Here is a 13,882-nt window from a genome sequence, read left to right as displayed (position 1 = left end):
ACCTTAACCTGGCTAGCAGCCTGGAAAATGCCACTGTGTTGTGTTACAGAAGATACAATCTTTCTTTTTCCTTGCTGTTTGTTAGCTGACTCAGCCCTCTCTTTGCCTTTGGAGATTTGAGACTTGCAGCTTTACAAGCTGAGGTATAGGAGAGCAGAAAAGCTCATTAATGTTTAAGCACTTTTATCTCAGTTTAGTAGCAGTGAGAGCTGCAGAACTTCATCTTGCTGTTGTGTCTGTCTTTAGCACTGGTTTCAGTTGCTCATGGGCTCACCTTTGGAGATGTGTTTCCCCAATTGCCACGCTCTCCTCATGGCTCAGTCAAAGCCTCCGTGCAAGGAACATGCCTTCTGCTGTCCCCATGTTAAAAATCGATACCATTTCTCCCTGGCTAATGCCTCTTGCTTAATAGTTTCACAAAAGCTTCTCTATCCTATTTCTTATTTGTTAGATGTATTCATCAAAGCCTAAGCACATCCCACGTGCACAGTCATTTCCTGAATATCTGACTTAAGCTGCTGCAGTTCTGTGTTTTTTCCTGTGCCATGTGTAAGAACTGATGAATCATCTAGACTTGTATGCACATTTCTTCAGCAATTCAAGAGCTGAAGAGCATTTCTTGGAGTCTATGGGCATGCATGGATTAAAGGAATGATACTTGAAAATGAACTTTGTGTGCTCCTGCTGTTGAGCACAATTAGAATATAATGGTAAAGGGAGAGTACCAAACCAGTTGTTGCTACAGGGAAAAATACCTGAGCTGTTTTATTCTCCGTGGTTACATTCAAGCTGTTTGGATCCTCTGCTGGCCTTAGAGAGCTCAGCTGAATGTGGCCACTGAACCAGCATGGAAACTGCTGCCTTCTGGCTTGTGTCGCTTTATTAGGATGTTTGAAGTGAATGTCGTGAGCAGGTAAATGGCACATAAAAATGAAGACAGGAACAAGGCCATTAGTTAAAGAGGAATTAACTGCTGGTTGGCAAGGCTTTTTCTGAAATTTGGGCTGAGAAATCAGCATCTGATTGGCAAGTTAGAAATAAGCAATGTATAAAGGTATTAATGTGTTGTGCCAAAATTTTGATGGTTTGGTATGTTATGTTGCTTGTGTATGCTTATGAAATGTGGTTCTGTCCAAAGCAAGTAGAAATCTTGTGATGACCATTGCATTGAAAAGCCTGGGAAGGAGGGGGGTAGGTCAGGTTACTGAACTCCCTAGAAGGTCATGGAAGATGTAATCCATGTACATAGCTGTGTGCTGATTCTATTAATAGTGTAAGCAGCTATGTCAACTCTCAGTTTTTCCTCTCTCCCTTCCTGTCTGAGTTCATTTTTCATCTCTGTTCTGAGTTCAGTTTGCCTTCACCTTGCCAGGCTTTCCAACTTTGCTGTTAAAACTTGGCAGGATACAAGAGAGAGTGACCTGTGCTTGTCATCCTTGCCTTCAGTTGCTTGGGTTTTTTCCTGAAAGAGCGGATTACTCTGTTCTCACAAGAAGGTGGCACAAATAGCAGGTGTATGCTGCAGTCAGAGTTTATTAGTTTGGGTGGTTGTTGGTTTCTGTTTCAGTACTTGGGTTTTTCTTGCCTTCACTCTGCAGCTGGGTGTTTACCATATCTGCAGAGAAAAAGGCAGAAGAAAAGAATGGTTCCTAACTCCTTTGCTAATGGACAAATTGAATGGCTGTAGTGGTTATTTAATATTAGGAGAAAGGGGTTAAAGATCAGTGATTCAAAGCTGCTGCATCATGTCAATTCTTTTCTTAATTTTAGTTTCTAACTTGGAGTTTCCTCTCTTCTCTTGAGGATGTGTAATGCCTTGATTAATTTTTAAGCTGCTAAGTAGCAGTTTACTTTTCTCTTGCATATTCTGCAGTTGATGATGACTGCAAGGCGTGAATTTTTAATAAAAAAATCTTTGCAGGGCCTGATATTTCTCTCCAGGTTTTCTAGTTTCACATTGTTGACGTGTGTGAAAACTTGATTCTCTAGCATTGCTTACTAAACCATGGAGAATAACAGCAGGAAATTTTACTCAGATGGAAGTTAGTATAGAAATATTTAGATTAGCTGTATCTCAGGTTTATTTTACCTTTTTTTAGATTGCTCTGTTTTGGGTAAGGCTGACTGGAGTTTCTCCCTGTTGCCATTTTCTTTCTAGTTGCAAGTTTCTGTCTATGCTTGTGAAAGATTTCTCTCCTAAATTTGCCCTAAACCAGGACACTTATGAATCCAAGCTAAGTTGTACCATGCTAGCATATGTAAGTCAGTAATCTTGATCCTCCTCACAGAGAGTGACACTAAACCAGTCTTTTGTTCTTTTGATTTGACTGTTACTTTGTTCAACTTGTGAAAAATCATAGCCTGATGTGTGCTTAAAATGAAATATATTTCCTCACAGCTCTTGTTTGTCAGGCTTGAATAAATCTTTGGAATAGAAATACATCACAAGCCAAACAGGGTTGGGTCATTTTTAAATTTAATTCTATTTTTCTTTGGTTCTTCTTTGTAGTGGTGTGTGAAGTTTTTTTCTTTGAATAATATGTCAGATGTCCAATGCCAAGGATTTCCAGTGAAGTCTTTGTGAGCACATCTGATAAATTTTGGTAGGAAGTCATTGGTCTTGCATTTAGACATCTTGTTTGGCTCACTGAGATTTGCAGTTCCTTCAGCAAACAGCAAAAGTGACATCTCCTTGACTGATGCAGCTTTAATATGAGATTAACAATAAAGTTTAAATATTAATCTATTTAATAATTTTTAAATAAATTAATACAACACACATCCTCTCCATTGCATGTTTGTGGTTTTGGGGGTTTTCCCCCCTTAGAGAATTTTGTGTTCTCATGTTACTGGTATTCTCCTCTCTTTCCTAAGAGTTGGCTTTGATGTTTCCTTTTTTTTAAAGGAGCGATACCTAAGCTTTTAGGCATCCAGCAGTGAGAGGAATGGAGAGGATAGAAGATAAAGCTTCAGTTTGTTTACCTTCAAGTCTTCCTTCTTTATAGATGGGAGAAGCTGTCATACATTTGTGTGAAAGGAGGCTGAGATTAGTCCCAAACAAAACAATGTTTTCAGCTGCACTGTTATACTGTTCCTCCCAGGGCTGTCTTAGCTGATGTCTTTACATTGTAAAAAAAAACTATATGGACTACGGTTTATTCCCTCTGATGCTACCTTTGTGCATTTTATTGTTAATTAGAATAATGCCTGACACACCAAGGATGCCTATTCTTAGCAGAAAATCTGTGGTTTCAATTAGTTCTTCTGTTAACAACTTAGTGTTGCTTTTTGAGCTGATGGCCTTATTTTCTGGACTTAGAACATTTGCACGCAGAACATCTGTATATGAATAGGAATCAGCGGGAGCTTTAGCATGTGAGCACTTCAGACTTGATAGACACAAGCTGGGCAGATATCAGTGAGGGAGGGCACCTTCATGCTTTCTTGATTACTCATGAATTCCAGGGGGTATCTTAGGACAGCGCTCATGTGCTAGACACGAGTGCTCAGCCTAAAACGGAATGCTCTTGGGTTAAAGAAGGTTAATATTAAAAGTGTTGGCACAGGGATCCTGTGAGTGAACAAATCCAGTGTGACTTTAGTACATTTTTTGCAGAAAGTAAGTTCACTGAATGCTTAAGAATAGTAATGCCCAAAAAGGACAAAAGAGGAGGCTCCTTTTCTGTTAAGAAAATGCAAGTAATACCTTGAGTTGAATTAACTGATTGCTTCTATGGGACAGCTTATGAGCCACCCAACTGGGTGTCTCTTTGTTTTGGAAAGCTAGGAACTTTATTGCTCATAGCTCAAAATGTTAGGAAATCTTAGACTTTCAGGTCTCAAATGCCTGTCTGTACTGACTGCCACTAACAGTGTTTGGGAAAAAAAAATTGCCACAGACACAAATTTTTCTCAGTTCATGATATACATGTCTTTGCTTTCTTATTTATACTGTAAAATGTTAAAACAAACAACAAAGGCTTTGCTATTTATGTGGATCACTTCTATGTCCTGTCCATGTGGATAATTTTGCACTACATGACAGTTTGGCATGAATTCACTTCATAAAGTTGCACTAAGCAATATACGTGCCATGCCTGATAAATTGTTATATTTTGTACCTTTCCTTATCATGGGTTAACTGGGGACGTGGCAGGAGCAACGTATACTATGCTACAGCAGCTGAGTTGCAAATTTATTTGCTTTCCAATTTGCTGCTGAGGGCTGAATCATTCTCAGTGTTATAACAAATACATATTAGATAAGTTATCACAGCAAAACTGTTTGTCGTCACTTGGCGTTGATATAGGAGGTGTTTGAGACTCTGAAGTGAAAAACAAGAGGTCTTTTTAAAGACTGAAAATATTTTAGACGCAAATGGTTGTATGAAATGAATATGGCTGCTCTTTATGTGAAATTGGTGACAACTGGTGTTTCTCAGACATTCCAAAAAGTGTTGTTTGTCCTCTTTTTCTTCAGCAGTGTGGTGGGAAATATTGCTTTGTTGCCTTGGAGTCTAACTCCCCATTATCAAAGTGAGAATTTGCATTGCTCCAGCTGCTTGATCTCAAAGTTCACCTCATTCTGAGAGATTTTTAGTAGCTGTTTTCACACAGATAGTGAGCAACAGATAGTGTCAGGGTTTAATTTGCATGATCTGTCTCAGCAAAGCTCCTTAAATTAAAACTTTCCTGCTGTTAGGAATACTGTTCCAGAGTTGGACCTGGATCTGCTTTCAGCACTGTTCGTGCTCCATGAGAGCTTGCTGTGGTTGATGCGGTACATGGGACTTTTTTATCAACGCTGTTGGCTTTCAGTGAAAACCAAATATCTTCTTCTTCCAGCCCAGCTTTGCTTTTGTTTTCTTCCTTTTTTTTTTTTTTTTTTTTTTCTCCAAAGAAAGGAAATTACAGAACCCTATTACATTATTTGGTATCTTTAACTCACTGTTTTGATTTCTGTGGGTTTATCTTCCTGAAGCAAAACTGATAAATCACAACTTTGCCAAATATTAGATCACATTCTTGATATGTGTAACATTTTCATAACATGAGGCCAGTAATCATAAAGGCATTATGATTACAGTAAAGAGGCTAGGAAACTGAAGTGCCTAATGAAAATTAGAAATATATTTGGATTTTGTATTTCTAAGTACTTTTCATGCAGTGTAATCACTTCCAAATGATGTGAATGAAGTTTGGCTTTATTTTTAGGATTCTTTAAAGTCACAGGCTTACAACTTGGCAAGTAGTGTGTTCTGATTTCTGCCTAGACATAGCTACTAAAAATTGTTGTTTCCATTAGTAGAGTATATATGGAAATAAAGATTTTTAAAAGGCTGCTGCTATAGCAAAATCCATTCTGCTGACATGTGATATGCAAATATTTTATGGATTGAACTGCAAGTACTTTAAACTGTTTCTCAGTTTGCACAAAGCACAGTTTATCCAGTTACCTGCCCTGAATGTATTCCTCAACACTTGCAAGTAATACAAACTGTGGAAAGCTTTATTTGTAGCATATGAAAGGAGGGGGAGGAATTTAAAATTACTGGTATAAAGCAAAAAAATCACTTTATTGGGAAAATATTTTTTATGTATTACATTAGAGGTGAAAGGGTTTGCAGTGCAGAGCTCTGACTTACAGTTCTAACTTAACCAGGCTAAATCTAGATAGGAATGTTTGTTTATACAAGTTTTTTCTACTTTTTTTCATACAGCAGACAGTCATTGAGATTAGCAGTGTGTTGGTTTACTGGTAGACATTCACCTTTTGGTTTTTTAAAATTTTTTAATTCATGCTGCGATTTCTTGCCGGTAGGATATTGTCACTGTGAGTACTGTGGTGACAGTGAGTGACTTGACTTGGAAAACTTTGTTCTGATCTCTTTCAAAAAAGTGAAATAATTATTATTTCTAGCAAAGGCATAAAGATACAGAGATGTGCTGTGCAACGAACCAGCCACGTGCTCTGATAGCTAATCAAGCTAATCAGGCCATCTGGGAGCAAGGGCCACTTTGTTTCACACGCACATCCGTGTGTCTGAAGAGTCAGAAATCGCCTTCCAGGGGGCTTTCAAGTCAGCTGAGCAAAGTGCAGCATGGGAAGTTTAATGCACTGCTGTACTGGGAGTCGTTTGATGTCAGAAGGTTATTGCAGATTGCTGCTCGGTGTCTGTTTTCCATTTCTCACTTCTGGTCTGAAAAGGATGTTTTTGTTGTACGTGTAGGTTTGTTTCAACAAAGGTTCAAAGACCTCCTATGTACAGGACAAAACACAAGCCCAAGAATGCTCTTGGAGTGATCGAGTAACGTGGGCTACTGGTTTTGTCTAAAAGTCTCCTAAAAATAGAAGTTTGACAGCACTTTTTAAGAAGGAATTCTTTGCATTGGAAACACAGGGGGAAAAAAAAAAGATGAAAAGATAGCTGTCTGAACTTGAGCCTGGAAGATTTCTTATCACAAGGAGAAGCTATTAAATTACACGCAATACATTCTTCCTCTCTTCCATGTCGTTCAGGGGAGGGAGGTCTGAGTGATTAGTCACAACATGAGAGTAGCCCCACCTTCCATGCCTTAATTAAGTGTTCCTCTCAGTGTCTGTCATGCCTTTGTTGTCAACTTCTGTTTGAGTTCTAAACCAGTTTTTAACTAGAAAGAAAGCACAGCTAAAAATTCTAAAAATTTCTTTGACTGTTATTTCTGGTTTAATTTTTCTATTGCTTATGTATTAATTACTTAAGAATTAATGTAGATAAAATGTAGACTTTTCCCACACACAGAGATAAAAGTAATTCTTGTATTTGATTCTTTGACTCCAGGCTATGGTGGCTTGTTATCCAGGCAATGGAACAGGTTATGTGCTCCACGTTGATAATCCAAATGGAGATGGAAGATGTGTTACATGTATATACTATCTTAATAAGGACTGGGATGCCAAGGTATGCAATAATTTCTTTCTAAAATGTTTTTTACCTCCATATATATGTATGTATATAAATATACTTGTTACTGCACCTTTGCTTGAGGTTTTTGTTCATGTCCTTATTTCTGTGCCTTAGTTGTGATTTTACATTGTGTTAACTGTGGTTGTCCTTTGCCTCCCTAATTCTGTTGTTAGTGAGAGCAGATAGAGGTGAAGCATTTATTTGCAAGGTTTTGCATGATGTCAGCAGGATCTTCTTGACAGTAAGAATGGAGGAAAGTGGTAGATGCCCCCCTATACACAAAGAGAAATTAAAGGCAATTTCATACATTCTTTTTTTTAAATTTTACTTATATTCCTGTTGAATCTTGTTTGCTTTTTGTGGAAGTAGATTGCTTATTTGAGTATGGTTCTAAAAAGAAAGATGCTATAGCTTGGGAGCATTTTCAAATAAGCCAAGTGTTACAGTCATTGCTACATCTGTAGAGTTCAGAGCAGCACAAGTCTTGTATCACTGTAGGTACAGGGTGTAGAACAGATTTATACAGTTCAAGTAGTGGCTAGTAGTAAAGTGAATTTTTAATAAGGATTTTCCTAGTGATTCAATGGGACTAGGTAGATTTGAAGGACAGATGTAGCTAAATGGCAGTATTGAGACCATGAAAGAGTAATGCAAAGACAGCTTTGCTAATCCTTTGATTTCTCTGCCATTAATGATGGACAGGTTTATTCTCATAGTGTATGGGGAAAAAAACAGGATAAAACTACTGATGCCTCATCATGCTAAGAGAGTAGCATGTGGAAGAGTACATGGGAGCAGTCAGATTCTGTGCATAGTGTGCACCAGATATGGATAACACAAATTGCAGATGAGAGTTCTTATTTTTCTTTTTTCCCTAATAACATACTTGCATAAAACTAATAGATCAGAAAGCTGAGTCAGATGAATGCACTTTAAGCTTTCTGTTTCTGATGTGCTCTTTGACATGTCAAATTGAATCTTACAAGTAGAAATTATTTTTTTTTGCCATAATAGCATCTTTGCATGTAAATGGACTGATTGTACTAAATATCTTAAAGTGCAGCTTTTAGGGATTTTTAGTTGATTTATGGTTTCTCTCTTGGGAAAAAAACAAGAGAATAAGTGCCAGAGTGTAGAAGTCAAGCAAATTGCATTTTCACAATCATTGTGAGAAATTTACAAGCTGGGTATTTAATTGATGAACAATGGCATTCATTTCCTGCAAAATCTATTTCAAATTACGAATTAATATACTACCAATATATTGTTTATTGAAAAAAGAATCTCAAACTTTTTTAGGAGAAGAAATGGGTCTAAATTGTCACTTGTTTGCTGACTTAGATCACAGATGCCCCATCATTTATATCAAATTGCCTTGTTAGTACTTGCATTGTTATGTCTGTTATGACATGAAGGTCTGTGGTGGCCATCTGTAGTTAGATTTAACAAACATCAACACCATCAGTAGGAAGAAGTTAATTTAAATATAATTTAAATTAACTTAAATATAATTAACCCCTCCTACTTGTGCTTACTTCTAGGCATATATAGGTAGGGTCAACTGTTTTCAAAACATGAAAGAGATCTAAATTGACTATGAGTAGTACAGATTCAACCTTTAGTTTGAAGTCTCCTACTCTTTCCTTATTTTAATTACACATAAACTTGTGCTGCAGTTAAAAGAAATAATCTCTTTAATGGGGAAAGGTGAAACTCAGATGTGAAGTAAAATGCTCCTCCCATCTATATTGGGGTGTTTTTAGCCACCTGTGTAATAGTAGTCAGCCTTGTCCATTTTTGTTTTGCTAATAGTAATGCATCAACCCCCCCCTCTAACTCACAGCTTTTACTTAAACATGAAAAGATGTAGCATTCTGAAATCACAGTGAAAAATGTGTTAAACAATTTGTTAAATGAAAAGCTATAGATTCATAATATCTATAGCACATTATAAAGGCTTTTGTTTCAGTTCCAAGTGTCTGGGATATTTTCAAATGTGATATTTAGAATTATTAAATACAATGATACATGGCTCTCAAGTACTGTTTGCAAATATTTCATTTGCAGGTAAGTGGAGGCATCCTTCGGATATTTCCAGAAGGCAAAGCCCAATTTGCTGATATTGAACCCAAATTTGATAGACTGCTTTTCTTCTGGTCTGATCGCCGCAACCCTCATGAAGTACAGCCAGCATTTGCTACAAGGTAGGAGTGATGAACTCTACTGCATGGTGCCTCTCTTAGCCAGAAATGAGAAATTAGGGACACTGGGAGATGTTACTCCTGACATATAGGAGAGTATTTCTGCTAATGGGTGATTAGGCTTCCACTGTGTTGTTGAGTTTGTATGTTGCCTGATCTCTTATTTTGGAGAAAACCTCCTGAGTGTGTAGGTGGGAAGTTTCTGAGCATGTGCTTGGCAGAACTCTGTGGGAGCACACAGAGCCATAAGCAGGCCCCAACATAGCCAAAGGGTGCCATCTTCATTATTTCTCCGTAGTGGCTTTATACCCCTCTGACTTGCCTTTGTCCTTACCACCCTACTGTGTTACTGGAAGATTGACTGGGTGCTTCGGTTTAGTGTTTCCTCTTGTTGGCAGGGAGCTGTCAGAAAATAATAATTTTCAAGCAAAGCTACCATATCTAATTTGGGAATTAGGTGAGGGCTGTGGAACAGAAGCAACCATCAATATACAAATATTTTTGTGGCATATTAAAGGAGCTGTTCCCAATCTGAAGCACAGGGGGAGCTTGATCTCTGTTTTGTCCCTCTGTGCAGGGCAGTGGTTGATGCTAAAGGTACCCACATTGACTGGCCCCCTATCCCCCATGATAAGTGACATTTCCAGATAGTGGCAATAGGTAAATCATTTGATTCAGACTTCCTGTTGCCCATGCTTTAGCATGTTTGGATGGCCAGTGCACTGAACATTGACTGGAGCTGTGAGATAACAAGCTGCGTTTGCAAGAAGTAACTTGAAACTTGAAGCATATCCTCTTGCAGCTTTTCCAGAAGCTGTGCCGCTTTCCCCTCCCCCTCTCTACTCCCAGAAGAGTCGTGGTGAAATGCCATTTACTAAAGCTCCTTAAAGTCTTTTCTCAATAGATGGCATTTTGTATTGAAAACCTCTACGGGCAGTGCAAAACCAGAGGAGCCGTGTAAGAAGGGGTAGTTAATTGTGCCTTGTGGCAAATATCCAAAAAAAATGATACTGCACTGTGACTCAGTGATGAACTTGACCTAGTAAAAAGATGAGGTCACAGGGCAAGGTGATGTGGGCAGAGACTTTATTCTGGACAAGAACTATAAATAGCATTGGGGAAAAGAGTGTAAACTTAGAGCATCAGTGTCACCCTTTCAATGACTTTTCAGATAATACCTACTAGTAGGAAAAGAACTCCAAACCCACTGCTTGTTTATGAAAACTTTGCTCTGTCAGACTGTGGAAGTATCATCTAATTTAGGTTGTGTTTCATGTCAAGTGTTTCAGTGGTATTTTGCTTCATAATTCAGGAGTTCTTTTTTCTTCTCTTTCCTTAGGTACGCAATAACAGTGTGGTATTTTGATGCAGATGAAAGAGCACGAGCTAAAGTGAAATATCTAACAGGTAAGCTCTTCTTAATATCATGGTTACTTTTTTGTGGAAGAGTAGTTAAATGTAGCCTCATCTCCTTGGCCCACCCTCTGCACAAATAGAGAGAGAAAGTGGCATAACTTGAGTTAGGTTTTACAGGAAAGGTGACCCAGGGATTCAACTCCTGGGCAGTGATTCATGAAATCCAGGTCAGTGCCTGTCCTGCTTATACTTCCTCTGAGGCTGCTCAGTATTTTTACAAGGGGGATACAGTTTTTCCCTACTCTTGTCTCCCTAATATATGTGGAGGATAGATACACCAGAGACTGTAAGGCCCTGCAGAACTGAGAGCTCTGGAGATAGTTTTGATCGAATGTAGGGATTCAACAAGTGAATGCAACTTTGCTTGACTAGAATTTTTGTATTGGAAAAACAGAAGCCTAAAATTAATATCTGTATTCAAAGAATGGACTTACTTCCTTCATTTCCAATTTCACCTATCTAGCATCTGTTTTCCTTCTCTGGCTTCTCCCCCAAGAGGAAGTTGATCTAATTTTCCTGTTCAAATTAGTATTATAAGGAGAAATGGCCTAGGACTTCTGTCATGCTTGTAATTGCCATCACAATTTTGTGTTCATTACAATAGCTTAAAAATAACCCAAAATCAGGTGTACAGCAAGTGCACACACACACGAACATGGCTTTGGCAAGAGCTCTGAAACCAATGATGTTGAAAACGTGTGCCAGTCATTTCCAGCTGAGACTTCCATTTATTGCTGTCTGGAGCTCCCAAGCAGCCCCAGAGCCGTGTACAGTTCAGCCAAGTCTCTCTTGGTGCTCTCAGTGACCGTGCATTTTGGGAGTGGCAAGAGCAGCGCAGCTCCTGCCTGGCTTTCCAAGGGAGCCCCTCAGCTCCAGCCGGCCAGGCTGTCCCAGGGCTTGGTGGCACATGCCTGGCAAGGCACAGGTGACTTCCCGGGCAGGCAGCCTGCCTGGCCTGCATGGGAAGCCTGTCTGTCTCTTAGCCAGCCTTCATGTCACAAGTGTGCAGCTCTGCAGCTCCTGGGGTCAGCCTTGCTGGATCAGAGCTGTAGCCTCTGCACAGCTTCAGTTGCTGCCCTTTGCAAGGGACTGCACAGAGATGGTTGGGGGAGGGCTCAAGCCTGAAGGGAAGGTGCTCCCCCTTCTTCCCCACCTCCCTGTCCAGGGTCCCCAGATTGCAGGCACTTAAGGAAGGAAGGCTGGGTTGTTTAAATTTCACAGAATCACAGAACCACTTAAGTTGGAAAGGCCCTCTGAGGTCATCAGATCCAACCTCTGACTGAACACCACCTATGAACTGGACAGTGGCACTGAGATGGTGCTGCCAGAGGTGGTGACTCCACTGCCTGCCTGTGCAGCTCATTCCAATGTTTAATCACCCCTTCTATAAAGAAATTCTTCCTCCTTCAGTATTGGTTTTCTCTGTAATGGGTTTAAATTACCATATTGTTGTGGTTTCGGTTTCCAGTTGCAATTCAAATTGCATTCTTTGCTCTGTATCTGCAGCAAGAATTGTGCAAGATGCAATTTATTTTCTACTGACAATAATATGTGAAATTATAGAATGAAATGTCATAACATAGAAACCTGTTCATTTTTTGGATAAATGTCAGTCTAACAAAAGCCATGCAGAATGTGTGTGAGTTTTTCTTGCTTATGGGATATTGTGTTTTGATAGTAAAACTTTATTTTGGAAAGTGATGTAGACTGTTAGACTGTACTTGGATAAATACTGAAAAATACCATTTTCCTTTTCATATTTCTGCAGGTGAAAAAGGTGTGAGGGTTGAACTTAATAAACCTTCTGACTCAGTTGGGAAAGATGTTTTATAAGCCTTTGGTTTAGCAACTCCCCTTGCTGTTCGCCCTGATAAATCTTGATGCTATCTATTAACTTTTGAATGTGAATAACAAGATAAAGGAAAATCAACAACAAACCAACATCTTAATACGGAAGCAAACAGTGTTTCAATGTTGCATCAAAAAGAAGGTTCTTTGACTGCTGAAGCATTGTACTATGTGATTGTGACTCCAGGCCTGTGACTGCTTATGTGAAGAAGATAAGCAATCAGTAAGAAACACCATATGCATCTGGACATAAATAAGTGCCCTACATAGAATTTGTCCATCCTTATATTTTGCCAGACCTGTCATCCAGCTGAATCCATTTCATCTCTCCCTTTTTTTATATGGTAAAAGTTTGAATTTTGGGTAATTTTTGTATGACCAGGTACAGTTTATCAAAATTGAGTCTTAAAAAAAATGAAAAACTGATAAAAAGGAAAAAAATTACAGTATTCTCCAATATAACATGGATCTATTTTTGTAAAACTGTTCATACTGTTCTCCTCTGCCATGAAAGACCTAATTTAATGTAAGGGTTGCCAGTAACTGATAATCACTTTAATTTTTTTTTACAACTTAATTCAGAAAAGGAGCACTTTAATTACCAGCTAAAAATCTGATTGTTTTGTATCATATCTCACACTAATCTTAACTTTTAAAGATTGCTGCTGTATTGGTTTTTTTTTTTTTTTGACTATGTTCTCTTGAACCTTATTAACAAAAGCAAATCAGTATCTTGCTATTAGTAACATTCAGTTTGTGGTTTTGTATGTTGAATACACAGAGGGGAAGTTTCTGTCTCTCTTCTCTTTGGTTTCTTTTTTTTTTTTTATTTTTGGAGGGGGGATGTTTGGTTGTTTTTTTATTTTTGAAGTGACTGGCACTAAGTGAACGTGACACTATCAGTTGCTGTCATTGGCTTTGGGGACCTGGTAAATACATCGAGTTACAAGAATATACAAGGGCTTTCCTAGGCTATTAGAGGTACCCAGAACCTCCTTACTTACTTGACAGAAATTTTTGAGCTTTCTCCGTTTTATAAAAGATACTTGCCACCCCCCTTTCCTTTGTATATAAGTTAATAGAATATCTAAAATTCACTTTTGTAAATTTCCTTTTCCAATGTTGGTGTCCCATGCAGTCTGTAAGTTGACACCTTGATCTGTTATATAGTATCAAGGAGGTGGTCAGCGCACTGAAGCTGAAGTGCATCACTCTGTAAGCTCCTTGTGCAATAATACATCTTTATAAATTTTCACTGTTGCTGAAGGATTTCCCCAAAAAGGCACTGCCTTTTGATCAATACTGAGGTATATATTTAGTAAGAAAACATTTGCTTTCTTTTACATTGTTTTTATTTTATCCAGAAGATGGGATATCACAGAATAAAAGTGAGATGTGCAGAAACTGTGATATTCTTATTTTTAAGAAATGGATGTTTTGGACACAGACTTTTTTTCTTCTTCTTCTTTCC

The 13,882-nt window shown here is 38.4% G+C and overlaps 1 protein-coding gene across 1 annotated transcript in view; it reads left to right on the top strand.

Annotated features, from left to right (window-relative positions):
* The window catches only part of EGLN1 (egl-9 family hypoxia inducible factor 1), a 32,549-nt gene extending 19,014 nt beyond the window's left edge, over window positions 1-13,535 (top strand). Inside the window, exons 2-5 of the mRNA XM_054280200.1 lie at window positions 6,821-6,940; window positions 9,014-9,150; window positions 10,487-10,554; window positions 12,332-13,535. Of these exons, the coding sequence (XP_054136175.1) occupies window positions 6,821-6,940; window positions 9,014-9,150; window positions 10,487-10,554; window positions 12,332-12,396 (390 nt within the window). The 3' untranslated portion in view covers window positions 12,397-13,535. The remainder of the gene's footprint in view (window positions 1-6,820; window positions 6,941-9,013; window positions 9,151-10,486; window positions 10,555-12,331) is intronic.
* The last annotated feature ends 347 nt before the right edge of the window (window positions 13,536-13,882 follow it).

This window comes from Melozone crissalis, unplaced genomic scaffold, assembly GCF_028551555.1.
Source record: "Melozone crissalis strain CALT ecotype California unplaced genomic scaffold, PUWL_Pcris_2 ptg000027l_1, whole genome shotgun sequence".
NCBI lineage: Eukaryota > Metazoa > Chordata > Aves > Passeriformes > Passerellidae > Melozone > Melozone crissalis.
This window is presented reverse-complemented; position numbering and strand designations above follow the sequence as displayed.